General features: G+C 62.7%; 4 protein-coding genes across 5 annotated transcripts in view; 3 read left to right on the plus strand and 1 right to left on the minus strand.

Moving 5' to 3' along the window:
• The window catches only part of CBL (Cbl proto-oncogene), a 569,152-nt gene that overhangs the window by 448,575 nt on the left and 92,604 nt on the right, over positions 1-27,973 (minus strand). The window lies entirely within an intron of this gene.
• Positions 399-17,751, plus strand: USP2 (ubiquitin specific peptidase 2). Of its 2 annotated transcripts, XM_064470759.1 has the most exons (13): positions 399-706; positions 5,160-5,929; positions 13,729-13,779; positions 14,073-14,196; positions 14,490-14,601; positions 14,689-14,799; positions 14,967-15,031; positions 15,125-15,228; positions 15,302-15,382; positions 15,537-15,615; positions 15,722-15,829; positions 16,058-16,178; positions 16,296-17,751. In XM_064470759.1, exons 2-13 carry the CDS (start codon positions 5,201-5,203, stop codon positions 16,381-16,383), a joined length of 1,773 nt encoding a protein of 590 aa, XP_064326829.1. In that variant the 5' UTR covers positions 399-706; positions 5,160-5,200; the 3' UTR covers positions 16,384-17,751. The 2 variants fall into 2 exon arrangements, with proteins under 2 accessions (XP_064326829.1, XP_064326830.1); XM_064470760.1 differs by lacking the exons at positions 399-706; positions 5,160-5,929 and adding an exon at positions 5,952-11,038.
• On the plus strand, positions 18,436-23,457 carry MFRP (membrane frizzled-related protein). The gene is made up of 13 exons (XM_064470863.1): positions 18,436-18,731; positions 18,834-18,945; positions 19,196-19,324; positions 19,694-19,855; positions 19,936-20,179; positions 20,272-20,402; positions 20,560-20,685; positions 20,839-20,915; positions 21,054-21,202; positions 21,388-21,518; positions 22,064-22,198; positions 22,350-22,477; positions 22,556-23,457. Exons 1-13 carry the CDS (start codon positions 18,678-18,680, stop codon positions 22,778-22,780), a joined length of 1,803 nt encoding a protein of 600 aa, XP_064326933.1. The 5' UTR covers positions 18,436-18,677; the 3' UTR covers positions 22,781-23,457.
• C1QTNF5 (C1q and TNF related 5) lies at positions 24,642-27,810 on the plus strand. Its single transcript, XM_064470861.1, has 3 exons — positions 24,642-25,014; positions 25,936-26,168; positions 26,755-27,810. Exons 2-3 carry the CDS (start codon positions 25,955-25,957, stop codon positions 27,270-27,272), a joined length of 732 nt encoding a protein of 243 aa, XP_064326931.1. The 5' UTR covers positions 24,642-25,014; positions 25,936-25,954; the 3' UTR covers positions 27,273-27,810.

A 27,973-nucleotide genomic window follows, 5' to 3' on the forward strand; every position in this document is an offset into this window, starting at 1 on the left:
GCTTAGGGGGCTCTTCTCCCTACAGCTTGCTCCAAGGGGGCCAAAACCCAGACCACCTCTTCCCCTGACCTCAGTGCTGTGCTCCAGACCTTACTGGCAGCCATGGGCTCCCTCTCTTACCCCTCTGCCATCCTTTCACTCCTGGACCTCCATCTCTGTCCCCAAATCTCTTCCCTCCCCACACTTTCCCTCAGTTATCCTTCTTCATTCCCACAGCCCACCCACCTCTGCAGCCTCTCCTCCCAGCACCCCTTTGCTGTGGGCCACCAGCCCCCTCAGGTTCACGTCCCCTTTAAGCCTCCCCGAAGCTGGAATGCAAGAGGAGCATTTCAGTGCCCTGTGAGGTCAGATAAAGACACTATATTTATCTAGCCGGTAACCTGAGACGTGAATTTCTGCAGTGGTGTTTTTACGCAGCCCCACAGGCCTCCGGCTCAGCCCCCTCCGGCCATTGCGTCCGCTCCCTGCAGGGTAGAGTTGCTGAGCCGTGGGGTGGCCTATACCCTGCAAAGGGCTTGGGTGCTGCCAGCCCTTCCGCATCGCTCACTCTCCTCCGGCCCCAGGGGAAGCGGCTTGAGGAGGCAGGATCAGCTCCCCGTGCTCAGTCCCGTGGGCATCACTCCATAACCAGCCTCTCACCCCTCACCATGTCGGCCTCGTGCCCCTGACCAGCCACTGGCCATCTGACCTACCAACCCGCGTGCAGGTGAGTGGAGTGGGTGCCACGGGGACGCCGGCCTCAGGGAGGGGGATGCGGCATCAGAGACTCAGAGGTACCATCAAAACTGCCCCCCTCTTCCTTTGCCCGGGTAAAACCTCTGGGGAGAGGTTTGCCATATCTATATCTCCAGAGAGCAGGTTCAGAGTTCAGGCACAAAAACTTGGCAGCTGTCTGCCAGCAAGACGCACTCTCCGGCACCCTCCTTGTCCCCCAGCGTGGGCAGAGCCGTATGCCTGGGCACTTCCCTGGGGTCCCTTCTTTTTTTCCACCTGCAGACGTCAAAGCAATAACGTGCCCTGGGTCTTATGTCAAGGTTCCCCGTGGGTTTGGGGTTTTACCACCTGGGGGTGGCCCAGGAGGGGTGACTAGCAGGTTTTGCAGCTGGGTGGGTATGTGTCAGCAGCACAGAGCGTGAGTCCAGGTCCATGACTCCCTGCCAGCACATGTGGCTTGAGTTTGGAGGGTTCTCAGGCCCAGTGGCTGGTAGGGGAAGGGCCCTGGTCAGGCTGGCCCCAGCTGCCATGTGTGACCTTGGGCTGGTCCCGTCGCTCTGGGGTACGCGAGCGGTGTGGGGGCAGTGCTGGAGCCCGGGTGACTTCTCCCGGAGTGCTGGAGCAGGCCTGGGAGAAGGGCTGCTGGCAGCACCCCAGGGCACTGGGGTCTCTATCTGCTGACCAAAGACACCCTTTGTGTGACTCCAGCCCCTTTCTTCCCTTCCCTGAGCAAACACTTTGCAGCACATTCCCCCCAGGGCAGCTTGGGGACACCCTTCCTAGAGGGAAATGCAGATACTCAGAGGGATCCCTTGCCTTGTCCCCCTCGGGGAATGGGCAGGAGGCTGTCCCACCCCTCTGGCGCTGTCAGGTGGACACGGAGCCCCTCTGCCCCAAACCACTTGCAGGCTGGAGTAGGCAAGGTGCTTCACACAGGGTCCCCTCTATGCCTAAGCTGTTGCGGAGGGCTGGGAGCTCCCAAATAACCTGCAGGCTGGTACTGGGAGCTCCCAAATAACCTGCAGGCTGGTACATTGCGTCTCCGGGGACAGGGGACACAGTTCCAAGCGTGCGTAAGTGAGAAGCAGCTGTGCTGTAACACCTTGGATGGAGCCAGTGCTGTGTAAGCTGAGCCCACTCTGGGGCTCCACGGCTGCCAAGGGGGACAGCAGCTACCGGACCACAGGCAGGAGGGCTCCAGCAGAGGCCAGTGGCTGGAAGAGGAGCAGAGTCTCTGCTCCTCTGCCTCCAGGGTGAAGGGTTTGCCTCCCAGCTTTGGGCTGAGCTTCCCATCAGGAGGACTGCCAGAGCTGGAGGCCAGGGCAGAACTCCCCAGCAGCCCGAGCAGCCCCGCAGAGCCCTCGGTCCCTGGTGCTGGCTGCTGCCTGTCCACGTGATGGCAGACCGGACATTCCTGTGCCTCAGCTTCTCCATGACACCTCGGGAGGATGATGAGGGTGCAGGAGGCCTGACTCAGCCATGCCAGCCCCGGGGCTTTGCCAAGCAGTAGGAAAGCTCAGCGCTATTATGGGCAGGGAGGGGCCAGGCAGGCCAGGAAGCGATGGGAGGAACCAGGGTTTTCTCACACCCCCTCAGCTTTTCTGGCTCCTGGCACGCTCTGCTGTCCGGCAGCACTGGGGTGCACTCTGATGAGACATGGCGACTTCGCAGCGCAGGCAGTCCTAGCAGATGCAGCAGTCCTCCGTGGTAAGACCTCTCTTCCCAATGGGTTAGCTGTGGTGTCTTGGGGCAGGTTCCCCTTCCTGGGCCCCACATCCCTCCATCGGCTCCCCTGCGTCCCCGGGGCACACGCTGCCTTGTGGAGACCTGTCCTGCTGCCAGAAAGCACCTGCTGCCCTCCCACTCCCAAGCCAGTGGCTCTCCCAGGGGCAGAGGCGCCCTGCGCACACCCACGGGGAGCTGCTGCTGGTGCCGGCGGTGGCACAGCACAGTGGGAAGGCACAGGCGCTGCTGGCAGTGGGTGATGACATGGGTCTGTCCCAGCACTGAGGTGCCTGTCCCAAGCCCAGATCACCTCTGCTGGCTAGGGGTACAGGGAGCAGGAGCGGCCCAGCGAGGCTCCATGTGCCAGGTGGCTCTGTGTCCCAGCAAGGCAGGCAGCCAGGTGTGTGCTCCCTGGGAGCAGAGGGGCTCCAACACTCTCACTCCGGCACCCATAGGGGGTGCCAGTCCCTTGGCTGGGGTCCCATGGCCCTCGGAGCAAAATTCCCCACTATGCATGTCAAATCCTGGCTGGCAGAACTACTCCTGGGCCCTCCCAGTGCTGGCGAGGGCAGCCGTAGCCTGGCCAGGAAGAGCCGTGTGTTTTGTGGAATCCTTGCCTGGGTGCAGATTATTCACCCCTCAGCCTCTGCTCCCAAACAGGTCTGTGTGCTCCACCTTGCTCTTGCTTGTAAATAGTTTCCTCTCCACTGCAGGATGGTTGTTTCCTGGGGAGTAACACCAGCAGCCAGGATGCAGCCGGCTGGCCAGAAAGCCAGGCTGCCGGCCATGAGGCCGCTGCGGCTGGGTGGTGCTTCTTACCACTGCCTCCTAAAAGCAGTCCTGGGGCATTTCCATGCCAGGTTAGATGGGCAGGGGCGGCTGGGGGACCTGACACCGCAGCCACCTCTCCCCCTGCCCCAGGGTCTCTGGGGCCGAGGGCGCTCATCCCCATGATGCCCTTCTGCCTCTCCGGTTTCATGGGGATCGCTTTCGGCTGCCTGTCATGGAAAATGCAGGGCACACGCACTGTGGCGGCAGCCGGGAGGCTCAGGGTGGCGCCCGCCCCTGCAGTGACATTTGCAGAGGGGTGCTGCCAGCTCTCCTGGGCGGGGGGTCCCACTCAGGGCAGGCATGCCTGGAGACTCCTGGGCTCTGAGCAGGAGCCTGGGTCCCCTCCAGGGTCAGGCAGGGAGTGATGCTGTGGTGACTCCTCTTGCTGAGGATCCAGTGCCCATCCCCAAGCCTGGATGTGCCCTGCGTTCTGCCAGGGCTGCACGAGGGCCGGGCCGGGCACTGTTTCGGTCACCTCCTAGCTTGGAGCTGGGCCAGAGCCCTCCCCAGCTGGGCTGGGAAAAGCCTTTGTCTCAGGGTCATCTCCTGGGTGACTGGAGACTCTTGGAGCCACATGAGCCACTGTCCTGCCAGGGGAGGGACGCCAGGCACCCAGGGAGCAGAGCGCCAGCAACACCAGGACAGAGGAGCTCAGGTGGGGTCCTGCCTGCCCTAGTGCCAGCCACAGCCCCAGGACAGGTAGGGAACCAGCCATCAGCCTGCTAGCATGGGAGCCGAGAGTGAACTTTCCCCTGGCTCTAGATAGTCTGTGTTCGCAGGCACCGGAGGCTTCTGGCTGTCACACTGCCCTGTCCCAGCTCTGGGCTGGCTCAGTGTGTGCTCTGGGCACCTCTGTCCCTGTCCCCCATATGCTCCTCTCCTGCCCCGTGCCATGGGGCAGAAGCCACCAGCTCCCTGTGGGGACTGAACGCTGGGCTGTCACCCACCCATACAGGCGGGCTCTGCCCAGCTGGCGGGGGCACAGAACCGCCTCACCAGGAGGACTTGCATTGGCTTGAATTGCTGATGAGAGGCTAGCAGGGCGCAGCCGCAGCAAGGAGATGGGCAGGCTACTTGGGTGGCCAGGCCCCTGCAATGAGGGGATCTCTGGCTGTCCCCACAGTCCCCCAAGGCCCCAGGGTGGTTGTGGCTGCTCCGAGATCTTCACCCACTGCCTGGTGCCAGGCACCAAGCAGGGAGCAGGGATGGTTGGAAGGGACTCCTGCGCTGACTTCCTGACCTTGCCTCAATTTCCCTCTCAGCCAAATGAGGTGTGTATCAGCAGTGAACTGGAAATGCCAGCCCCCTGCCAAGCCCTGGCACTCACTTTGAATAACCACGAGAAGGTGCTGGGCTGGATCAGTCCATCCTGCCTGCCTATCTCAGCCAGAGTTGGGCCTAAATATCATGACTGTAACCAGGCAACTGCCTCCCAGCTGGAGGACACTGGGGACACCTCTCCAGCTCCAGGAGTGGGGCAGCCATGGGACAGTGTGGCAGGGATGCCAAGGCTGGAGCAGAGGTGACTGCTGCAGTCCCTTGGCTTCAGCAACTGTGGGTGCCGGGATGCTGGGTGCCTCTGACTGTGCCCCAGGGCTCCCTTCTGTGGTACAAGGTGCCCGAAGGCACGTGGGCAGCAGAGTCAGCTGGGCCCTGCTGTCCCAGACTCTCCAGGAGGGCTGGCAGGTGGCAGGAGCCATGGCCACACTGCACCCCACAGCCCCTCCTGCACCCTTCATCCCCTGGGTTCCCACTGTTGCCTTCCCACCCCTTCCAGCATCTCCGGGAGACACAGGAGCCAGCAAGCTACTAGGTGGGTGCTGGTGATGGGCACCCCATTGTGCTGACCATGGTCCATGGAAGCTGATCCCTGGGCTCTTCTCTTGCAGTCGATGCCTCCAGGAGAGCCCGCTGAGCCCCAACCTCCAGCATGTCCCAGCTGTCCTCCACCCTGAAGCGGTACGTTGACTCGTCCCGCTATGTTGAGACCACCTACAGCAAGGTGCCCAGTGGCTACAGCTCCTACACCTCCTATGGATCCACCTTGGCCACATCCTATGCAGACAGCGACAAAATCGGCTTCAAAACCAGCTACCTGGCCTCTCCCCGGTACCACCACACAGGGCTGTCCCCAACCAGTGGCTATGACAGTAGCCGGCTGCCCCTGTACCCTGACTCCAGCATCCGCCTGAGCCCCACGTACATCCACACCCAGACCCAGCCACCTGGCAGCAGGCTGAGCGGGGGTGCATGCTACACCTTTTCAGGGGCCCCCAGCAGCCCCCCAGGCTACCTGCCCACCACAGCGTCTCTCAGCCGTCGCAAATCCATCAGCCACTCGGACCTGGCACGGGAGTTTGCAGGGCTGCACACCTCGGACAGTGCCTACGCAACCACCCCCGGCCCCCTTAGCACCCGGGGCTGCCAGGAGCTCAGCACCCTGCAGGGTCTCTACAAGGCTGCTGCGCGCTCCGACTATGTCCGCGGCTATCTGGAGAGCTATGGGAGGAAAAGCAGCCATGGCAGCCTCCCCACAGGTCCCCTTAGCTCCCCAGAGGCCACCCTCGGCTCCACCCTGCCACCCTCAGGCACCCACTGCGCCAGCCAGCCCTGCGAGAGGAATGATGGCTACTGCGACGTGCCTGCCCGCGACCCCACGGTATGTGGTGCGTGCTGGGGGTGGGGGACAAAGCTGTGCTGCGGTGGGGTATGTGGTCCGTGCCAGCTTGCACTGAGCTGGGGAGCCCGAGGCACCTTGCATGCTCTCCCTGGGAATCTTGGTCTGTTGCTCCATGCCTCGGTTTCTGCATCTGTGCCACACGGCTGCTGCTGACCCTTTGAGCCATACTTGCTGCCACAGCAGTCCTGGGCCAGAGCTGCTAAGACAGGCGTGTGCAGGCAGGTGGGTGCCCTCTGAGGGGCTGTGCTTTTCACTGCCTGCACTGCTGGGAGCACAGCTCACGAGGCTCCCCACGGATGCCTTGTGGCTAAGGGTGCCCATGTGCTGGCAGGAGTGTGTGTGTGTTGCACCTTTCCGAATGTGTGCGTGACAGCAGGTGATGGCACGTGCAGGCAAACTCAGGCCCCCTGTGCGTGCAAACCTGCATGGGTGCACACCGTGCACCATGTCCCTACACAGCTGACTGTGCCCACACCCCCTGCCCTCTGCTGCCTCCCAGTCCCAGCCCAGTGCCAGGCCAAAGAGGGTTTCCTGCTGCCTCGTCCCAGCTAGAGGAGGTGACATGACTGGTCCGGGCACTCGCCTTGCTGGAGACACCCAGCTGGGAAGGCTGGTTTGCCTGGTGCTGGCTCTGGCACAGTGACTCGGTGTCCAGCTGCTGGTCAGGTTTTTCACTGGTGCCCTGTGATGCCTGAGCCCTGGCACGGTCTATTGCTGCCATCTTGGGGCCCTGTGCCCCAGCCCCAGCATGGGCCGTGGCAGCCAGGGAAGCAGCAGTTTCTCCATGGCAGGGGCTGCTTTGTACAGCATCACACGTGGTGGCAGGCACTCGCTGCCCCAGGCCGGTGCTACACAATCCCCAAAGCCTCAGCCCAGGCCAGGAACAGGCATCACACACGCAGGCCAGCTCGGGCACACAGGGGAGCAGCCGGGTAATTTTCCACTCAGGTTTCCTTCCAAGACCTGGTTAGGCTCTGCCCACGTTGTCTCACACTCTTTTTCCAGTCAGCCTTCATTCATCCATGGTGGAGGCCAGCCTGCCCAGTCTTCCCTGCAGCTCTATCCCCCCAACGTCCACCAAACCTGGAGGATAAGGGCTGGGATATTCTTTTCTACTTCCCTGCGAGTAGAAGCAGAAGCTCTTTCCCTTTCCAGCCAGTGCTGCCGCATCCCTCCCTGTGCCCAAGGGCCTGGGAAAAGGGCTGTGGGAGCAGCCTGGAAGCAACCTAGAGGTCTGGACCATGCCCTTGGGCTGGGGAGGCACAGCTGGAGGCACGGGGTAGGGACGAGAGGTGGACACTCCTGCCCACCACGTGCCTGAAGCTGGGGCTCAGCAGGAAACGCCTCCCCGCCATCCGTCTGGAGCCAGCCATCCCGTTCCTGGCAGGGCTGGCTCCCCTCTTCCCTCTCCCTGGCACTCACTCAGGTTGTAAACACCCACCTGAGCCCCCAGGCATGGGAGCAGGGTCCATGGAGGGCATGCGGCATCATAGCCCGCTGCCAGAGTCTTGCCTGCCCCTTCCCCAGCACCCTCCACCCCAGAACGAGCTGCACCATGTGCAGCACCAGCATTACCCTGCCCCGGTGTGGAACCCCCTGTGTCCAACCTGCCTAGTCGCTGGCCCCAGCCCTGGGGCAAGGGAGCAGGTTGGGGGACCGGGGTGAGTGGAGGAGGGAATTCCTGCCTCCCCCTCCCACACCAGGCCCTGGTGGGGGGGACAGAGGGGGGGACCCAGCAGCCGCCGCCAGCCACGGGCACTCACTAAAGCCCTTGCCACCACTGCTAGGGCAGGGGTCCCCACGCCCAGATGCCCACACACCACTTCAGTGTGGGTGCCAGCCTGCTCCCATGGGATGGCCATGGCGCAGCAGGGGCTGTGCTACTGCCTAACCGCAGCCTTGGGGTCTGCATGCGAATGCAGATGGGATTTCCAGCCAGGACTGGTCGGTGGCAAAGATGAGGAGGGCTTGGCAGCTGGCACAGGGTGCTGGGGTGGGCACCATGATGGGGTGGGTGGTGAGGCTGGATCGGTGACATTGGCTCAGGTTTCTGTGGTGCTTTGATGGGCACACTTGCTATTTTCCATGCCTGTGCTTTTTTTCCTCCCTTTCCCAAGCTGGAAAGCAAATGTACCGATCGTAAAAGAGACTTGGGTGCCTGTGGTCGTGCCAGGTGCCGGAAACAAGTGCATGTTGCAGCCCCAGCGCTGCCATCGGTTCTGCCCCATTACCCAGCCCCGAGGGCAGTGCCAGCAGCACCCGCTCCTGCCAGAGCCAGGGCATGGCAGGGCTGGCTCAGTGCCTCCTCCTTTCCCTTCTTCCCAGCTGCCTCCTGCCTCTGCACCACATGAACCACTATCCAGAGGAGTTTGCAGCCAGGAGGCAAGGATGACCACATTTGTTCCTACCCATACCATCACTTTATGCCTCACATTACCATCCCGCAGGGCAAAGGGAGGCATGTGCAGCTGCAGTGAGTGGCTGTGCCTGCCGAGCCACCGGCTCTACACAGGGCCGTGCTGGCTCCCAGGAAAGGCAGGCTGGCGGGGGGCAGGACCGGAGCTGTGCCGCCCCATTAAGCACCCTGGGTGAACATAGGGTCAGAAGGCCAGAGCCACCCACAAAATCGCCGGCAGCTCTCTGCAGTCCCATCCTGAGCAGCTGACATCTCTGGCCTGCAGCCAGTCCTGGCCCTGCAGCCAGTCCTGGCCCTGCCTGCCTTCATGGTGCCAACTGGGCCTGTGGCAACCTCTGCCCATGGCAGAAGGTCACCGCTGCAGAGGGGACAGCTGAGGGCAGGGAGCTGGCTCTGGGTGATGCCATCCCACTGGGGCTCCCCTTCTCCCTCCTACTCCAGCCTTGCCCTGAGAACCTGCGTGCCGCTCTGGCTGGAGGGGAATTTGGTCCTTGGCCCAGGGCACCCAGTGTCACCAGGGCACAAGGCTTGGCATGGGATGTGGCTGAACGCCACCCCCCTTGCCATGGCAAAGTGCTCCGCCAGCACCCTGCACAACCCTTGGGGTAGGCTGTGCACCGGCACAAATCCTGCCCCTCGGCCTGCCACCAGGCTGCAGGGCAGGGTAGTGGGAACCCTGGCTGGTGTGCACAGCACCGGTATAGTGGTACGTGCACTGAGGAGCTGTGCCATGGCCCTGGGGCCCAGGATGAGACTTGCAGGGGCTGCGGGAGCATGTTGCAGGGCACCCGCACCATCTCTGCAAAGCCGGTGCGGTGCGTGCCCCTGTGTACACCCTGTGTCCCTGTGTGTGTACGGTGTACACACAACGGGTCGTGTATATATATACACATGCGCGCACATGCACGTAGGGATTACAACAAGCATCCTGTTGTGATGCAAAAAGCCCTGGCCCTGCAGATGAATAACGCTGCAAGATGCCTCCTCAGATATTTTTGCTGGTGCCAAAAATAGTCTGTCTTCCTCCCCCCGCAGTCAGCCCCTCCACTGGCTGTGCTGAGCTCACACCACGGACAGGGAGGCTGCATCTGCAGCAATTAGGATTCAAACAGCAGCCACTGGCTCTGGCTGGGGGTGTATTGGTGGGGGCTGGCATAGGAGGAAAGCAGCCTCTGCTTGGTGCCTCCAGACCCCTTGGTGAAGCTGGATGCTCTGGCTGTCCTCAGAGCCTCCTGACTGCACTCCCTGCCTCCATCACCCATGGAAATTTCCCTGAGCAGGCAGGTAAGACACCTGGGCGTGCACAGCAGTTGCAAGCCTCCGTCACTTACCCTGCTGCGGTCAGCAGGGTGAAGCAGAGGGAGACGCAGGACTGGGATGCAGGACACCTGGGCTCCCTGCCAGCCTACACAGCTGCCCTTGCTGCAGGAGAAGAGCCGGAGCCCTGCCTGCTCCGTGCCTCAGTTTACCCAGAGCTCAGAGCGGAGACACCAGATGGGGTCTTTGCTCCATACAGGATTTGGGGAGAGTTTTTCCCCAGAGAAGGAAGCAAGGCACTGAAATACTCTCTGAGCTCAGTGCCAATGAATCCCCCAAAGAGAGGGGCATGCACTGTCTGCTGTTGCTCAGTTTCCCCAAAATAGCACTGCCCACGAGCCCAGCACTGGCCCTGCAGGGAAGGCACATGCCTGGGAGTCCCACAACCCTCTCAGACAGCACTCAGCACCTTTCTGGGTACAGGGACCCCATGCACCCACATGCTGTGGGAGTGTCCCCGTTTTACCAAGCCAGTTTTGGTGAGTGACCCCTGGCTGGGGCAGACCCACTCTCTGCCAAGTGCCTGCCCAGCTTTCTGGCCAGTGCGGTGCTGGCAGCACAGCACTCCTGGGTCTGGGGAGCGCATCCCATCAGCCCTGGTCCCCAGGAGCCAGGAGCATGGGGGAGCCCTGGGGGAGCAGGCACTCCTCCAGATGCTGCCTTGCATTAAGTGCCCTATTGCCCCCATGATGCCAGTGTGGTGCTGGCATTGGGGGACAGGCACCCCAGCGCGCGGGGAGCACCTCTGCAGAGAGTCGCACAGCTGCGGCATGCTGGTGGGGTGGAAGGGACAGATGACTGCACTGGGGCACTGCCCGCATGCTCCCCAGAAGCCCTGCGGTGCCCGGGGCCCTGCCACCACCACGGGCTCGGCATGCCGGGAGCGTGGCCACGGGCACAGCCGCCCCTCGCGGGCCCCCTTGGCTCTCAGCTCGGCTGTACCACGCGGTGCGGCGGGGGCTGGCCGTCACGGAGCCCGGCTGCCGCCTCTCCACCCATTTGATGTCAGAGCCGCTCAGGTGCCGTCAGCCCCAGAGCCGGCACCGGCTCCGGCACTGCACGCCTGAGCACGGCAGTGCCCGGCGAGGCCGGACACCTGACCCTGTGCCCCAGGCCTCAGCTGGCCTGAGGTGAGGGGTGCCCACCCGGCACCCCCTGGCAACCCCCTACCCGCGGCTGGCCCTCGCCGTCTCGCTGTGCCCGCGAGGGCCATCATGAGGGACTCCTACACAGTGACATTGCCCGAGGAGCCCCCCGCGCTCCCTGACCTTCACAAGGACCTGCGTCCCCGCACCTCCATGCCAGGGTCACTGCTGGTCTCCACCTTCGTCGGGCTCGTCCTCAACAAGACCAAGGTATGAGCCCTGTGGCTGCCTGCAGCCCCTGCCCTCCGGCTTGGGGGCAGAGAAGGGGGTGCTGGGAGGGGGTGACCCCTGCCCTTGCCAGGGAGCATGGGGTACCCCATGGCATCCCCCTTGCTGGAGGATGGGGTGCCTGGGGGTGGGTGCCCGTCCTGGCTGGCTGTGAGGCCAGGGTGCCCTGGTGTCCTGCGGGAGGGGCAGGGAGCAGGTGAAAGCACGTGCCAGGATGCCCGGGTCCCTCTCCCAGCCTTGTCCCTGCGGTGACCTTGGTCAAGTCCCTGCACCCCAGTCTACAAACTGCAAGGAAGGGGCTCCTGGCCATGCTAGCCCCTTGGCAGTGTCACCAGACTGAGCTTGGCTGTCCTTGGAGCTACAGTGCCAGGCAGGTCTCCCTCTGTGGGGATAGCAGAGGCAGGGGGCATGGACATGGAGGGCAGGGTCTGGGCACTTACGTAAGTCTGGCTTCTCCAGCTCTCCTGCTGCCAGGCACTTGGCATGTGGACCCAGATGGGGCAGGACAGTCTGGGTCTTGTCCCCTATCCCCATCCCCTGTCCCCCGTCCCCCTCCTGCAGTGCAGCCTCAGGGACTCCTCAGCCACCACCGCGTGAGCCAGCTCTCCTTCACCGCCTCTGAGCAGCGCCGTGTCCTAGATAAAGCCCCAGATGGGCGAGGGGGATTAGCTGGAGTTGAGTCACCATGGGGAGGGAAAACCAGGGAGGGAAATAAGACGGTGCACACAGGCTTGCACCACGGTATGGGGGCAGCTGGTGGTCCCCCACCCCAACCCTCCCCTGGGGATGCTGAACCGCTTGGAGGGCAGCCCAGGTCCTGGCCTGGCCTGGCAGTGAGCAAATGCCATGTACACAGGGAGGTTTGCACCCACATAGGTGGGACACTCCGGTCCCTCCTGCCACGTGGCAGGAGCTGCCCAACCAGGGCAATGGATGAGCAGCGTCCTGGTGGGGATACCTGGAGCACACTGGGGCAGCTCCCAGGAGTTGCTGCTATCCCCCCAGCACCGTGACCTGCCCTGCATGGGCATGGGGACATGAGCAGCAAGCCCTCAAGGGATCGGCCCATCCAAGGGGTGTTGGGACACAGACCCACCTCTTCTGCTGCCTGCTTGGCCCCGTCTGCTCAGGGACCAGAGCCAGGCCAGCTCCTCCAGCCGCAGTGTGGCACTGACCTGCCACAGCCTGCTGGCACCCCTTGCCCAGCTGAGCCTGCCCTCTGGCCTGGGGGTCCCCACGCAGAGATAAGCAGTGGGGTTGCCTGGTACATTTGCACAGCCAAACCCTGGCACTGAGTGTCGTGGCCAGCTGTGGCTGGGGACACCCCTGTGTGCTGAGCACTCACATTGCACACGGGGTACCCTGTTGGTCCGGCAGAGCCATGTGCCCCCACACAAGGCATCTGAGTCCCCACTGGTGCTGCTCCCCCCTGCGGTGGGTGATGCCTGCACTGTCACTAAGGAGCACGTGTAACTGGATCTGGGTTATTTTGGGCTGCTGTCAGGGCTGGGTGCTCAGCACCTCCCACACACACACCAGCTGCTGCTATTTTGGAGCTGCTGGGCCCCCTCCCCTCCTCTCCTCCTCCCTCTCCTCATGCCCGGGGTGGGCTGCTGGGGTGTTTGCCTAAGGGTCCTTAAAACCTGGTCAGGCTGGGGACAGCACAATTGGCAGTCAGATCCCGCAAGCCCTCTTGGCCCCCCACCCTGCTCCAGGCATGGATCTGGGGAGGTTCACCCCACCACTACCCTCTGCACCAGGCTTGCATGCAGAGCTGGGGACAGGACCCCTGGGATCCCACTACTCATCCCCACCAGCACCTGATCCCCCACACTGGGAGAAGGGTGGGCAAACCTGTGGCCCGCCCCAGATCCCGCCACGCTCTTGGTCTCTCCAGCAAAGAGTGGCGATGCTTCCTGGCCCCGGTGCTCAGCTGCACATGCCCATCTCTGCTTGGCATGAGCCTGCCTGGCTCAGGGAGTGCCTGGGGCTCTGGAAAAGCCCTGTGGCACAGGCACAGCACAGCCAGGCCAGCGAGTGGCTGAGAAGACACCACTGGTCACAAGCCACATTCCCAGGGCTGACTGCCACAGGGCTGGGCTCGTACTTTCCCAGGTGGACTTTATCCTGCAAAACATCTGTGCCAAAATCTAGGCTGCCCTTGTGCGGGGTGTCCTGGAGGGGACACTCAGCATGGACAAGGCAGGCAGCGGCAGAGCACCATGCACCTCCTGCAGGTATGGGGCAGGCATGGGGCACTGCCACCCCCTGGCTTCCTGGGACACAGGGCTGGCAAGGGCAGGCAGCAGTGGTGGCTGGCCTGGCCTGCAGCCCAGGGCATGGGGCAGCACTGTCTCCAGGCAGGGAGAACTTTGAGCCCTGTGCATTGTCCTGGGCCAGGGAGCTGAGCAGCAGCAGCCAGGCAAGCAGGATGGGGCAGGCCAGCCGTGGCTTCCCACTGGGTCCTCTGCCATGGTCCTGTGTGCAATCGGTGCAGAGAGCAGCTGGGGTGCTGGCTCTGCCCATGATGCCCACAGCGGGATGGGGCCTCTGCTTGCCTTTGAGGGTCTGTTGCACGTGGATGCCCGTGGCACCATGGCCTCACTGGGCTGCCCACAGCCATGGCCAGCCTGTGCTGGGCACTGTCTCAGCCCTGTTCCTTCTCTCTGCAGAGCTCCAAGGCAGTGCAGGGGCTGACCGGCCTGCGAAACCTCGGCAATACGGTGAGTGCTTACCCAGGCACCTGGCTGCACAGCCCTAGCTCACACCATGCTCTTCTGCAGGCACATCTGTGGGGCAGTGGGGAGCCCCGTCCCTTTGCCTCACCCCCAGCACCCACACTCACACCCCAGCAGCTCCCTGCACCCCACTCCAGATAATGCTGGCTGAGGAAGGGGTTCCCATGCTCTGCACTGCTTCGTCCCTATCCTCTGCCCTCCCACCCCAGGTGTCCCCCTGCCACTGCCTGCTTCCCTCTGCCTCCCGTTGCCATGGTTTTCTCTTCTGCCTCCCCCAGTGCTTCATGAACTCCATCCTGCAGTGCCTGAGCAACACCAAGGAGCTGCGGGATTACTGCCTGCAGAACCAGTACCTGCGGGACCTCAACAACAACAGCCGCATGCGCACCGCGCTTATGTCAGGTAGCTGTCACTCACCAGCCCCTGGCTCCCTGCAGCACATCCTTGCTCCCCTGGGCCACCCCTTGTCCTGGGGGACCTCCACCCAGAGGTCGGTGCTTCTTCCCAGCCCTGCTGGGACAGGCACTTTGTTGTGGGTGCCCAGCCAGTAGGAGGATCAAATCCTCCCTCCAGAGGGGCCGGGGCTGGCCACGGGGACCTCAGAGTGGGGTGCTGAGCTCTCCCCTGGAGGGGACGGCAATGCCATGCCCCTGGGTGGGGCCAGCTGCGCTGCTGACCTGCCTCTCTGCCCACAGAGTTTGCAAAACTGATTCAGCTGCTCTGGACCTCGTCCCCCAACGACAGCGTGAGCCCCTCCGAATTCAAGACACAGATCCAGAGATATGCCCCCCGCTTTGTTGGCTACAAGTAAGGGCTGTCGGTGCGGGGGTGGCAGGGGGGAGGGGGGAGCTGAGCCTCTGTCACTGCTCACTGGCTGTGCCCTGTGACTTGCAGCCAGCAGGATGCACAGGAATTCTTGCGGTTCCTCCTTGACGGGCTGCACAGCGAGGTGAACCGTGTGCTAGTGCGGCCACGGGCCAGCACCGACACCCTGGACCACCTCCCGTAAGTTCTGGCTGGGGCAGAAGCAGTGGACAAGCCCCACGGAGGAGCTTGCTGCCTTCAAGCCCAGCCCAGGGACGGTGACCATGCAGGTCCCTCTGTGCTGGGTCACAGGGACTGGCATCCCCAGGCCACACTCAGTACCATGCTGTCTCCCCAACCTCTTGCAGTGATGATGAGAAGAGCCGCCAGATGTGGAAGAGGTACCAGGAGAGGGAGGACAGCCGCATTGGTGGTGAGCAGTGCTGAGGGGAGAGGAGGGCAGGGCTGGGTCAGGAGCGGGGCTGGGAGCCAGGGGTCTCATCCTGCTTTGTCCCATCCCCACCAGACCTCTTTGTTGGGCAGCTGAAGAGTTCACTGACCTGCAGTGAGTGTGGCTACTGCTCCACCGCCTTTGACCCCTTCTGGGACTTGTCCCTGCCTATCCCCAAGGTAAGGGGTCCCCACCAACCCCCAGTCCCCTGCCCCATACACCCTGTCCCTGACCTGTGCTGTGCTCCCACAGAAAAGCTATGGGGAGGTGACTCTCATGGACTGCCTACGGCTCTTCACCAAAGAGGATGTGCTGGATGGGGACGAGAAACCGGTATGGGGTGTGGGGCACGGTGACAGGTGGGCTTGCCTGGGTGCAGGCTGGGCCCCTTTCCCACCATGCCTGTGTTGCCAGGACTGTGGGTTCAGTTCCTAGTGGGGCTGGCTTCTGCCCTCACCCCTCTGTTCATGCTGTTTGTCTCCCACAGACATGTTGTCGCTGCAAAGCCAGGACGAGGTGCACAAAGAAATTCAGCATCCAGAAGTTCCCTAAGATCCTGGTGCTTCGTATCCTTCAGGCAGAGGGACAGGGTCAGAGGGTGCTGGGGGTTCGGGGCAGGCAGTTCTTTGCAAGTTCCCCTTTGTCCCTGGGCTCCTTGACATGCCCCCCCAGACCTGAAGCGCTTCTCAGAAGCCAGGATACGAACAAGTAAGCTCACCACCTTCGTCAACTTCCAGCTGAAGGACCTGGATCTCCGGGAGTTCGCCTCGCAAACCTGCAGTAAGTGCCTGGCCCTGTGTGGCTCCAGCACAGCTCTGGGCTCCCAGCAGCGTCCACCAGGGTCCCTGATGTGCCCCAGGGTGCTGCAGCCTACAGCGGGTGGCAGAGGCACGGGGGGTGGGAGCCACAGACATCCAGGGTGCCAGTCCCTCCCAGCTCCATGCTGGCAAGTTGGGGGACAGCAGGGCAGCAGCTGGCACAGCTGAGCACTGCCCTTGCTCTCCACAGACCATGCCATTTACAACCTTTACGCTGTCTCCAACCACTCGGGCACCACCATGGGGGGACACTACACTGCCTACTGCAAGAGCCCTGTCTCCGGCGAGTGGCACAGTTTCAACGACTCCCGGTGAGGCTGCACATGGGACAGGGGTGGCTGGAGGGTTGGGGCAAGCAGGGACCCCCTGCCCAGGGCATCCTGGTGCCTTGTCCCCATTACTCACAGCACATCTCCCCATCTCCACAGTGTTACCCCGATGTCATCCAGCCACGTCCGCAGCAGTGATGCCTACCTGCTCTTCTACGAGCTGGCCAGCCCATCCTCCCGCATGTAGCCAGCCCTGCCTCCCCAGGGACCCCTGTGCTACCCCTCAGAGCCAGCCCCTCCAGGTTTTGGCATTTTGTCCCCCCCCAGGTGCAAGAGGGAGGTGAAGAGGAGAGGCCCAGAGGTGGCTGCAGCAAGAGGCTGGAGGTGGCCAAGAGCAGTCCCTGGGCAAGGACACCCCAGCTCTGAACTGAGGAGGGCAGACCGCAGCAGGGCAGTGCCCAGGCAGCTCAGGCACCTCCTGGTCACTGGCATTTGGTTTTTACCTTGGGGTACGTTCTAGGTTGTTTTTTTTTTTGTGTGTAATAAAAATACTGAGCAAGGGACTCTGCAGGCATGGGGCTGCCTTGCCCCATTGACTCAGCCAGGACCTCTGCTTCCCTGGGTGAGGACCCAGAGCTGGGAACCCAGAAGAGCCTCCCTCATCCCTCCTGGCCTCTTGGCACTCCTATTCTGCTTGGCCATCCCAGAGGATTCATGAACTGCACCTGGCCTCCTTCCGGCACTTCCGAACCTCCCGGCAAAGGACCCCGGCCCTTCAGTTGCCTCTGTCCCATCTCAGGCAGCATGTCCCCACCAGCTGCCCCATGCACACTCCTCAAAGCAGCCTGAGTTCAGGCCCAGTCTCATGGACAGGAGGGAGGAAAATATTTTGTGGAATTTATATGTATTTATAGTGGACTTTGCTCAACCTGGAGCACCCCACCGCTTCCTGCTTCTCCAGGGACTTGTGCTGGGGGATGCTTTGGGTAGGTTTTTACCTGCCTCCTCATACGACGGTGCCTTAAACCATTTAGGGGAATGGGAGGCCATTGGGGTGCATAGGAACAACCATCCTGCAGAGGAGAGGGACAGGAGGACAGTGGCTTTCTGGGACCATCTGCGATTGGGGCTTTCTTCTCCCTGCAATCAGGAGCCCCCCTGGGTGCCTGGGTGTGTGTGTCCCCACACGCCCTGTTGCTCTGTCCTCCAGCTAGCAAATGCCAGTGGCCTTTTTAGCCTTTTCTCTAACTTATTCTCCTCCCCATCCTGCCTTGCCTAAGGTGCAGCAGGAGGAGAGATGGGCCCCACCCAGCACAATCGCAGCCCCAGCCCGCAAGGCAGCTATGTCCAACTCAGCAACCCATCCTGCTTCGCCCTCACTGGCCCTGCGGGCACAGGATGAGCACTCTCACGCCATGAGCATCCCACCCAGCCCCGGGACGTCCTGGCAGGGCTTGGGGTGGGGCAGGCCAGGATGGGGGGCTGCCCACGGCAGGTACCGGACTGGGGCAGCGTTGCTGCTTGGCAGGTGGCTTGTTTACTGTGTAAGCAAGATGGGCGGGAAGTGTCTCGTACAAGGGAGACTCGTGCAGGAATAAATTTTAGCTTGAACAGAGCGCTGTGTACATGTGCTTGTCTCTGGGCGGGCTAATGAGGACTGTGGCTCCAGCAGTGGGAGGGAAACCGCCACTGGTGATGGAGCAGCCTGCCGGTTCGTGGCTCCAGAGGTCCAGGAGTACCCACGCCCCGGGCCTTGCCTGGAGGGAGACATAGGTGCAGGAGGCAGTCCCTCTTCTCTAGTCATCTGCAGTGCCTGGAGGCAGAGAGCGCCTTTCTTCCTCCTCCAGCCCTGTGGAGCTCCCCAGTGCCCATGCTCTTCCCCCAAAGCCCCTGAACAATGGCCTCTTTCTCCCCTGCTTAGGGACGAGACAGGCACTGAGGCATTAAGGGGCAGCAGGAATGCAGGTGGCGGGCCTCAGGCACCCAGTGCTGGGGAGGTGCAAGGGAAGGAGGGACACATCCAGCCCAGGCTCCCAACGCAGCCCCTTCAGTGCTGCACTGCACCAGCGGGAGCCCGGAGGCAGCGGGCAAACCAGTGGCCCCTCCATGTACCCAAAAGTCGGGTCCCCAGGAGGACAGGCTTCCAGCAGGGCGGGTGCGAGAACACCTTCCCCTTTAAGACTCTAGTTCTCTGTGCCAGAGCCTGACCTCGGCATCCTCAGCTGAGCTGGATTAACGGGGGAGGGGGAAGGGGCCTGCAGAGGGGACTGGGGCTGCCAGCTTCCAGGGGCTCCCTGCACTTGCAGCATGGTGGGCATGGCCCCTGGGGCTCCGGAGGGTCTGGCACTGGGGTGGCACGTGTAGGTACAGCTGGCGCTGCCACCACCGCTGCCCCAGTAAGTGGAGAGGGGGTTCCCATGCTGCCCCGGGGCTAATGGGGGCAGCTGGGGAGGAGTGGGTGGTGGGGCAGGCAGCTGTGCTGGGGGGCAGAGTGTGCTGGGGAGGCTTTTAGTCAGGCTGCACTGGGAATCATCTGCTGCAATGAAAGACTTCACCGAAATCACGCTTTGCCCCGAGGCTCTGGACCACAGCAAGGTAGGGCTGGGGGTGGGGATGCTGCCTAGGGGTCCCCACCTAGCCACCCACGGGCCCTGCAGCATGCTCTCCATATTGCCATCTGCACTTGTTCTCCTGCAGACTGAGTTCTGCAACCCCGTCTTCGATGGCGAGGAGCCCCGGGCAGTGCCAAGCACCGAGCGCCTGCCAGACGAGGATGGGACCAGCCCTGCATCGCCCCGGGATGGCCTCGGTACCAGCCTGGGGGTTTGTGCACACACCCCTGTCCATGGGGCTGTCAGGAGCTGCTGCGGGTCTGGAGTGGGGTGGTGGGACAAGCTCCCCACAGGGCTCTGGGATCACTTAGAGGACCCGCTAGCACCCAGGGGACAAGAGGTCGGGACATGCCCAGCTGGGGCTCAGCCAGCTGTGCAGGGAGGTGGCAGGGTGGGGCTATGGCTAGCAGCACCCCAGCTCTGCCCACTTTCCTCACCCTCCTGTAGGCCAGCAGCTCTGGGGCCAGGCAGGCTGGCGGTATCGCAATGACTGCAAGTTTACTTGGCTCTGTGTGGCTCTGATGAGCACAGTCCTCCTCTTCCTCATCGCCCTCCTGCTAGGCATCATGATCCACGGTGAGTGCCTGAGCAGAGAGGTCTTGGGGACGGGCTGTGACCGTATGGCGGGGGACAGAAAGCCGGCTCAGAGGGGTAGAGGGGCACAGAGAGGGCATCCATCCTATACAGGACCTCCCAGGGCCTGCCCATTGTGGGGAGAGAGTGCCCCCACGCACAGGAACAAAGGGGATCTCCACTTCCCTGGGATGTGGCGAGGTCACTGGGCCCTATGAGAGCTGTGTGGGATCTCCTGGGACCTGCACTTATGTGGGGTAGAGTGGGAACACAGGACATGGGGCTGGGTGGGCTTCCTAAACCCCTTCCCCCACGGCTGCAGCCGTTTCTCCCTGCTGGGGCTAAGCTGTCCCTGCTCTTCCCTGGCCACAGAACTGACATCCCCACAGCCACCCCGCGCCCCAGCTGCAGCCCTGCCTGCCCGTGGCACCGCCATCACCACTGCAGCACCCATCCGAAGGGACCCCCTGGCCCCCACAACAGCTGCCACCCCAACCCAGAGCTGGCTGCCCACATCCAGCACACCATCACCACGTAAGTCCCATGTGGGGCAATGTGCCAGGATGGCAGTGCCCTGTAGCACTAGCTCATGCCCACGCTGTTGCCCCATGCAGCCTGCGGTGGGACCCTGCGTGGCCCTGAGGGCTCCTTCAGCTCTCCCAACTACCCCGGCCCCTACCCACCCAACGCACTCTGCATCTGGCACATCGAGGTGGGCCCCAGCCTCGTCATCCAGCTGAAGATGGAGATGTTCAGCGTGGAGGGCACTGCCTCCTGCCTCTTTGACCGTGTGGAGCTCTATGAGGAGCGGGGGGCCAGCGGCACGGATCCTGCCCCAGCTCAGGGGGGCCCGATCAGGTAGGGCCTCTTGCACCCAGGGAGCATGGCAGTGCAGTGGTGAGGGGGCAGCATCTCCAGGGCAAGCAGTGTCACCCCTTGTTGTGCCCCAGGTTTTGTGGCAATGTGGTCCCCCCAACCTTCAACACCAACTCCAACCACCTGCGCGTCACCTTCATCTCTGACAGTAGTGTGGGTGCCCCAGGCTTCAGTGCCCGATACCGTGCTGTAGCCCCCAGCGAGAGTGAGTACCCCTGCCCCCAGGCACTGCCAAGACTCCTTGCTGCAGGCAGGCAGTGGGTAGCACCGGGGACTTTTCCTTAATGCCCAGGGTACTGGGGCAGGGGAGGGTGCCCAGTGGGATGCCACCACCAGCCTGGCTATCTCTGCCTGTGCTGCAGAGAGCTGCGCCTGGGATGAGCACTTGTGTGACCAGGGACTCTGCCTCCACCCGGGCTTCATCTGTGATGGCTTCCACGACTGCATAGACAAGAGCGATGAGGCCAACTGCAGTATGAAACACAAAGGTGGGCCAGCCCCCCGCCTGCAGCCTGCAGCCCCCATGGCACCCGGCCACAGGGCACAGAAATGAGCAGTGAGAGGCAGGGGCAAGGAATTGGGGGGATGGGGTGAAGGGAGAGGAGCAGGGGGTAAAGCTGCATGTGTCTGTGTCCTTCCAGAGTGTGGGGGGCTGCTGACTGCCTTGGAGGGGTACTTTTCCACCCCAAGCCATCCCCAGCCATACCCGCACCAGCAGGTGAGAGAAGGGATGCCAGTAGAATGGAGGTGGGAGGAGGGTGAGGGTGGGCACGGAGGAAGGCAGCCTCCCACCAGGGAGAAGTGGGGGTGTCCTACCAGGCTTCACAGGTGTCACTGGTTGCCCCCTGCCCTGCAGCTGTGCCTCTGGCAGATCTCAGTGCCTGTGGGCCATGTCATCGACCTGCGCTTCCACAACTTCAGCTTGGAGTCGCATGAGGACTGCAGCTTCGACTTCGTAGAGGTGCATGACAGTGCAGGCACAGGGACTGCCAGCCTCATGGGCAGGTACAGGAACACCCCTAATATCTCTGGCCCTGCTGCACCAGCCTGGGGTTCCCTTGGCTCAGCTGGAGAAACTGAGGCATGGGGCAGGCTGGTGAGGAGGAGCTACTGGAGGACAGGGTTTGGGGAGGTGCTGGTTGGCTCCACTGCCCACCCTGACCTCATCCCTTGCCACACGACCCTGGCAGGTTCTGCGGCCACCAGCTGCCACCCACCCTGACCTCCTCACGGCATGTCATGACCGTCCTCTTTGTGGCAGATGAGGGAGTAGCAGACGATGGGTTCTTCGCCACCTACCAAGCCCACAATGCCACAGAGAGTAGGTAGCCAAGCAGGGGTGCAGGCTGCCCAGAGAGGCTGTGCAGTCACTGTCCTTGGGGATTTTCAAGGCCAGACTGGATAAAGCCCTGGAAAATACTGCTCTCACCCCATAGATGACCCTGCTTGGAGGAGGAGGTTGGGCTACAGGCTCCTGGGGTCTCTCCTCACCTGAATTACCCTATAACCCTACTGATCCTAGCCATGGGGATGTGGCCTGGAAGGGCTCACCTGCATACAGGCATGATCCATCACCTGAGGGCCACCCCCAAAAACCCAGGGAATTTGGGATCCCTCTAAGCTGGACCAGCAATGGTCACCTATCAGCCATGGCTGCCAGGTGGTGGTACTCTGAATCACTCACCTGGATGTCCCCTGGCCAGTGACCAAGAGGAGCTGAGACGGGGTGGTTAGCATGGGAACAGGCTGACTCCTAGCAGGGAGGCCAGCTGCCATTGGCATGACCCAGGCCACGGCCAGCCTGCTCTCTGCCTGTGCCCATGCCAGAGCTCATGCCCTGCCGTGCTGGCCCCTCTCATCTTACAGAGACCTGCAGCCCCACAGAGTTCTCCTGCGGAAATGGTGAGTGCCAGGTACTGGAGTCTGTGTGTGATGGCTGGCACGACTGCCCCGACGGCACCGATGAGCTGAACTGCACAGAAGTCTCCTACCCAGCCTTCGGTGAGTGCCACCCCCAGGTGCTCCACTCAGCACTCAGCCCCCCTGAGTCCACCTCACCCAGGTTACACACTGGCAGCTGTCCCATTTACCTGAGGCATACCTGGCAGTTATCACTGCTGCTTAAGAAGTAAAGCGTCTCACCCTACGGCAGGGTCTGTCTGTGAGCCCGTGGAAGTGGAGATGTGCCTGGGGCTGGGCTACAATGCAACCTCCTTCCCCAACATCTGGCTGGCCATCCCAGACCAGGAGGGAGCCGCCGAAGTCCTGAAGGACTACCAGGTGAGCTGCCCAGGGGCAGCATATGGGTCTGCCCACACCACATCACACTGTGCTATGCTCACTATCACTCTCCCACAGACGCTGATGGAACTCGCCTGCTACCAGCACCTCCGCCTCCTCATCTGCAGCCTCTTTGTGCCCAAGTGCACCCCAGATGGGGGTGTCCTGCAGCCCTGCCGGGCCGTGTGCCTGGCTGCCGAGCTGCGGTGCCAGAAGTCCCTCGGCCTCCTTGGCATTCTCTGGCCCATCAACTGCAACATCCTGCCCGACTCCAATGACCCTGTAGAGTGCTTCCAGCCCTGACTCAGCAAGAGAAGAAGAGCAGGGGCTGAAGAAGCCTGCCCAGAGCCACCCCCCCGCCCATCCTCCTCCTGTTGCAAATACTCAGCTGCCTTGGTAGCCCCCATCAGCAGCACCCCAGCTCCTCACCTGCCCTGGGGTCAGCCCCTCTGCTCAGCACACAGGTCAGTGCTCGGATGCCATGGGCTTGCCCACAGGACCAAGTCCTTAGAGAGCAGGTGCCCCTTCCCAGCCATGCTACAGGGAAAGGCTTGTGCTGGAGGGCCTGTGCCCACAGGTTGGAGCTGTGCTGGGGACACCACGCAAAGTCCCCCTGCCAAGCAGCAGGGCGGTGGCAAGAGGGTTGGCTACTGCCTCCCCATCCTCAGCCAACCCCAGGCATTTTGGCCAGAGATGTGCGTTGTTCCCAAGCCACTTCTCTCTTTCAGCATCTCCAGGCTGTGAGCGGCCTTTTTCCAGCAGCTCTCAGACAGGTTCCTAGCAGGGGAAGGGTTAATGCTCCCTAAATGGAGCAAGGCTGGGCTGAGGTGAGCCAGGCTGCAGACAGAAGAGCCCAAGGCTGCCCATGTCCACAGCCCCAAAGCCAGCAGCATAAACAGCATGAGGAGCAGGTGGCTTATTTGGTGAAGGTCTGTGTGTGGGTCCTGCTAGATCCTAGGGGAAACTGAGGCATGGGCCAAGGGGGGAAAGCCAGGGCTGGGGTGGGGGATGTGAGCAGGAATGGAGGAGCACAGGGGAGATTGTCTGGCTGCAGGGGGGAACAGGCTGATAGCTGTGCCCTCAATGGGCTGGGGGGCTTGCAGGGCCCCAGAGAGATGGATGGGTCTCAGAGGGGGTCAGGCTGGCAGCTGCGTGGTGCAGGGAGGGATCTTGTCCCAGCAAAGGCTGTGGCCCTGCTGGCTCAGCTGGCCGTGCTGGCTTCAGGCCACCCTGATGACCACAGGCCTGGCAACATCCCATGGCCACAAACTAGCTCCCAGCTGGCCAAAACCAACAATCCCTTCACACCTTGGGAGAGTGGAGCCAGGTGGCTCCTGGCTAGTGCCCAGCCTGGTCCTGGGTGGCTGGGGCAGGAAGGCTTAGCCTCCAATGTCACCCATGCCACTGTGGTGACATTGCACAGGGAGGAGAAAGCCAGCAGTGCCAGCATGCTCCGTGCTGCCCTCTCCTGCCCTGAGTGTGTGGGGAAGTCCCCTGCCTGGATGGGGTTACTAGGAGCAGGACCCACTCAGGTCAGCACCACTCTGCCCTTGCAGCCAGCACTGCACCGCCATTCCCACACAGCCGCTCCTGCCCAGGGCTCTTGAGCCCGCATGGCTCCTTCGCCCTCTGCATGTCCCAGCTGCTGCAAGCTGGCTGCCGGGCACGGGACTTCCTCCAGCCATGGACCGCCCCACCACTCAGCTGCTGCTGATGTCCCTTGGACGCACTCGGTGCTGGAACGAGTTAAAGGCAAGCTGGGAGCGCCTTCGAAAGCCTGGCATGGTCCCAGCTTTGCCGCGTGCCCCGTGGTCCCCCAGGGCTAGCCCTGCTTCCTGGCATGGCCACAGTACTGCTCTGCCTGCACTTCCACCTGCCTGCTGCTGCCTGGCATATCCCCGCCTGCTCAGTCCCACACACTGCCTCGGGGCCCTATGCTGGCACCCCCTGGCTGACTCCTGCAGCTCCCTGCGGGTGCTCCCAGGCTGGCACTGCTAGCCTGTGTGCACCCTGCCATCCCCACTGCCTCAGCCCTGTTCCAGGGACAGCCCCGAGGCTGCCAGTCAGGGGACCTGCATGACCCCGAGAGCTCCGTCTCTCGTTCCAACCCTGCCTGCCTTTGCTAGGTTTCCCTCCCTTGGCCTTTCTTTTGTTCCACTTTCACTCTGCTGCCTGTTTTCTCTTGTTTCCCTTCCCCTGTCCTGCTGCCTGGGTGCCCAGACGTGTTCAGCCAAGGCGGTTTGAAGCTCATGACTCCTCTCTCTTTGCCAGGCTGTTTGTCTCACTCTCCCTTCCCCCTCCTTACAGCACTTCTGACACCATGGGATTATTTTTCTTTTTCCCCTTGCCTTGTAGCTTTTGGCTCCCAAGGCCCTTGATTTCCTTTGGAGTTTGGGAGGAGAGACATGAGGAGGAGGGGGGGGGGTGGAGAGGCTGCCTTTCCTAGGGCCTTCGTCAGAGCGAAGCGGTCAGGAAGAGCCACAGACCTTCAACGCCAGAGAGCACCGAGGCACTGGGGCAGGAGCCGCGAGATCACAGTGAGTGGGGCTACCCAGCTCCGTCCACCCTGCATCGGGGGGAGCTGGGACTCGCTGGGGTCCTGGCTCCAGCGCCTGGGCGGGGGAGAGACACTTTTCTCCTCCTTTTCCTCTTTGTTGCAGCCGTTACTTCCAGGAGGGGGAAGAGAGCAGCTTTCCCGGGGCAAGGCCATAGGGAGGGGGCCAGAGCTGGCCGCAGGGCTCCGTTCTCGCTGCGCTGGAGTAGGAAAGGCTGTGGGCAGCCCAGGCAGCAGGGTGGTCCCCAGCACTGGGGTGGTCCAGGACGCAGCTGGGGATGCTGCCGGCCCAGACAGCTGTGTCTCAGGGAGCCAGCCGGGTGTAGAGCAGAGCTGCCGGCAGCCAGGGTGCTGCCAAGGGCTGGGCCACAATGCAGCCCTGCGCTCCCTGAGCTGCTGCCCTGCCACACGCCACCGGGATGCAACAACCCCACCCCACGCACACCTCACAGCTCCCCCGCTGCCCTCCAGCTGACACCCCAACATTCCCCTGCTGGCATCCCCATGCACACCCGTAGCCAGGCACACCACCAGTGTGGCAGCTCCCATCCCAAACAGCCCCAACTGCTTGCACAGGGCTACTGCCTCCCACACATGATGTAGCTCCTTCCCCAGCTTCCTGGCTCCGGCCCCCCCACAAGCCGTCCCATGGCGGATCATGCCGGTGGGCTGCAGGACAATATGGTGGCACAGCCGGTGATGGGGATGTTGCAGCAGGTGCGGCCACCAGTTAGGCCTTGCCATGGGGAGCAGCTGAAAAGGCAAGGGGGAAAGAAGGGAGAAAAAGTCCCCTGGCGACCTCCTGCCACCCTCTCCCTGCCAGGCACTGCAAGCCTGTTCCCTCTTCACTGAGGTCCCCAGAGCCATTACTCCTCTCTGCCCACTCCTCTCTGCCCACTTCCAGCCCCTCTACAGCAGACAAGATGAAGCAGCTCTTCCTCCTCTTCCTCCTCGGGCTCGTTGCCAGCTCCTTGCAGATTGAAGACAACAAGATTCCTGGGCTGTGCTCAGGGCAGCCGGGCATCCCGGGAACTCCAGGCCTGCACGGGGGCCAGGGTCTGCCAGGCAGAGACGGACGAGACGGCCGGGATGGGACGATGGGGATGCCGGGGGAGAAGGGCGAGATGGGCCCTCCTGGTAAGAAAGGAGACATCCCAGCTGGGGTGGGGGACCTGCTCTGCCCTGCCTGTGTGGAATGCCCTCATGCCAGGGGGTGAGTTCTGGATACAGACACAGTCCCCCGTTGCCAAACCAAGAGCGAATCCTGCAGAAATGACCCTTTCATGCCACCACTGCCCCTCCGGTCCTGCCTGTGGTGACCCTGTGCTCTGTCACTGACAAAGCTGCCTTTCTCCCCACCCTCACCACTGTCCCTACCTTCTATTTCCCGCTTTAGGAGGGTCCGCCAAGCTGTGCCCAGAATACAGCTGCATCAGCCCTACCCTGGTTTCTGGGCTGGACTTTCTCCCAGCCTGTGGGGGTTCCTCCAACTCTCTGTTGCTGCTGTGCCCACTTATTACATGCACCTAGCCCTCCCCACTTGCGCTGCTTCCCCAGGCAGAGCACTGGCCACAGCAGGTATTCACCATTCCCATCCTGTGGGAGCCTTATAACCCTGGTGGGATTGTGGCTGGGCAGGGTGGCTGTGGGAGCTCGGATGGCAGGGAGCCATGATGCTGGTGGTGACTTAGCGGTAACCCTGTCCCCCCCCCACCTGCCCCAGGAGCACCTGGTCCCCGCGGGGAGGTGGGCAGCCCCGGCATGGATGGCATGCATGGTGAGAAGGGGGCACAGGGCGAGTGTGCGGTGGCCCCCCGTTCAGCCTTCAGCGCCAAGCGGTCCGAGTCACGCAGCCCACCACTGGTTGACCAGCCCATCCGCTTCGACGTGGTGCTCATCAATGAGCAGGGCCACTATGACCCCACCACGGGCAAGTTCACCTGCGAGGTGCCTGGCCTCTACTACTTTGCCGTCCATGCTACTGTCTACCGTGCCAGCCTCCAGTTTGACATCATGAAGAATGGCCAGTCCATCGCCTCCTTCTTCCAGTACTATGGGAACTGGCCCAAGCCCACCTCGCTCTCGGGGGGTGCCCTGGTCCGCCTAGAGCCCGAGGACGAGGTGTGGGTACAGGTGGGCGTCGGGGACTACATCGGCTTCTACGCCAGCGTCAAAACGGACAGCACCTTCACCGGCTTCCTCGTCTACTCCTACTGGCAAAACTCTGCCGTCTTCGCCTGAGCCTGACCTCGGCTGCAGCCGGGGCTAGGGCGCATGACCCTTCCCAGCCACCAGTGCCCTGGGGAGGGTGGTGCCAGGGACCGGCTGCGTGGGAGCCAGGACACCAGGACCCCCACCCCACTCCACTGCTGCCACCCAGCACAGGGCAGGAACACAGCCTCTCTGCCGCCCTGGGGGTGGCGGGGAGCATCCCTTCAGCAGCACTGTATAAGAGCTAAGTATTATCTCAGGCACCCAGCCCCGGGACAAGATGCCCACGCTGGGGAGCTGTAGTAACCTGGTTGACGTATGTTACTCACCATAGCCGCCTCGGCACACAGTGTAGCCCTGCCGCACGGGCACGGTACCCCGGCCCGTGCTGCCAGCTTCTCTCTGCACAGAGCGAGCCCAGGCTGCCGGCCGCTGGCACGGCAAGGGGCCCACCGCGGTCCTGGCATGCCCCAGGGCTAGCAGTCACCCCGGCTCCCTGCCCTCCGGCCGCCCCAGCACCTTCCCTTCTTCCTTCACCTCAATAAAGGGCTCCTCAGCCACGCGTGTGCCCGCTGCGTGTGCGCCCGTGCCTGCGAACCGGGTCCTGCCGGCCCGTGGGCTGCCGGCGGGGTCGCACCAGCCTCGCCGGGGTGCCGGCACCCCGTTGGGGAGGGCGGTGGGGTCTGGGTGCTGGCACCCAGCTGGGGAGGCTGCTCCCGGCGGGCAGGGCT

Source organism: Phalacrocorax carbo, chromosome 21 (assembly GCF_963921805.1).
Source record: "Phalacrocorax carbo chromosome 21, bPhaCar2.1, whole genome shotgun sequence".
NCBI classification, from domain to species: domain Eukaryota; kingdom Metazoa; phylum Chordata; class Aves; order Suliformes; family Phalacrocoracidae; genus Phalacrocorax; species Phalacrocorax carbo.

Bases quoted from the DNA above. Each gene is read 5' to 3' on its own strand.
- USP2 (XM_064470759.1), top strand. From the start codon at position 5,201: ATGTCCCAGCTGTCCTCCACCCTGAAGCGGTACGTTGACTCGTCCCGC. The intron at 15,616-15,721 runs GTATCCTTCAGG...ATGCCCCCCCAG, and splicing joins CCCTAAGATCCTGGTGCTTC to ACCTGAAGCGCTTCTCAGAA. The intron at 15,830-16,057 runs GTAAGTGCCTGG...TGCTCTCCACAG, and splicing joins GTTCGCCTCGCAAACCTGCA to ACCATGCCATTTACAACCTT.
- MFRP (XM_064470863.1), top strand. From the start codon at position 18,678: ATGAAAGACTTCACCGAAATCACGCTTTGCCCCGAGGCTCTGGACCAC. The intron at 19,325-19,693 runs GTGAGTGCCTGA...CCCTGGCCACAG, and splicing joins GCTAGGCATCATGATCCACG to AACTGACATCCCCACAGCCA. The intron at 22,478-22,555 runs GTGAGCTGCCCA...ACTCTCCCACAG, and splicing joins AAGTCCTGAAGGACTACCAG to ACGCTGATGGAACTCGCCTG.
- C1QTNF5 (XM_064470861.1), top strand. From the start codon at position 25,955: ATGAAGCAGCTCTTCCTCCTCTTCCTCCTCGGGCTCGTTGCCAGCTCC. The intron at 26,169-26,754 runs GTAAGAAAGGAG...CACCTGCCCCAG, and splicing joins GGGCGAGATGGGCCCTCCTG to GAGCACCTGGTCCCCGCGGG.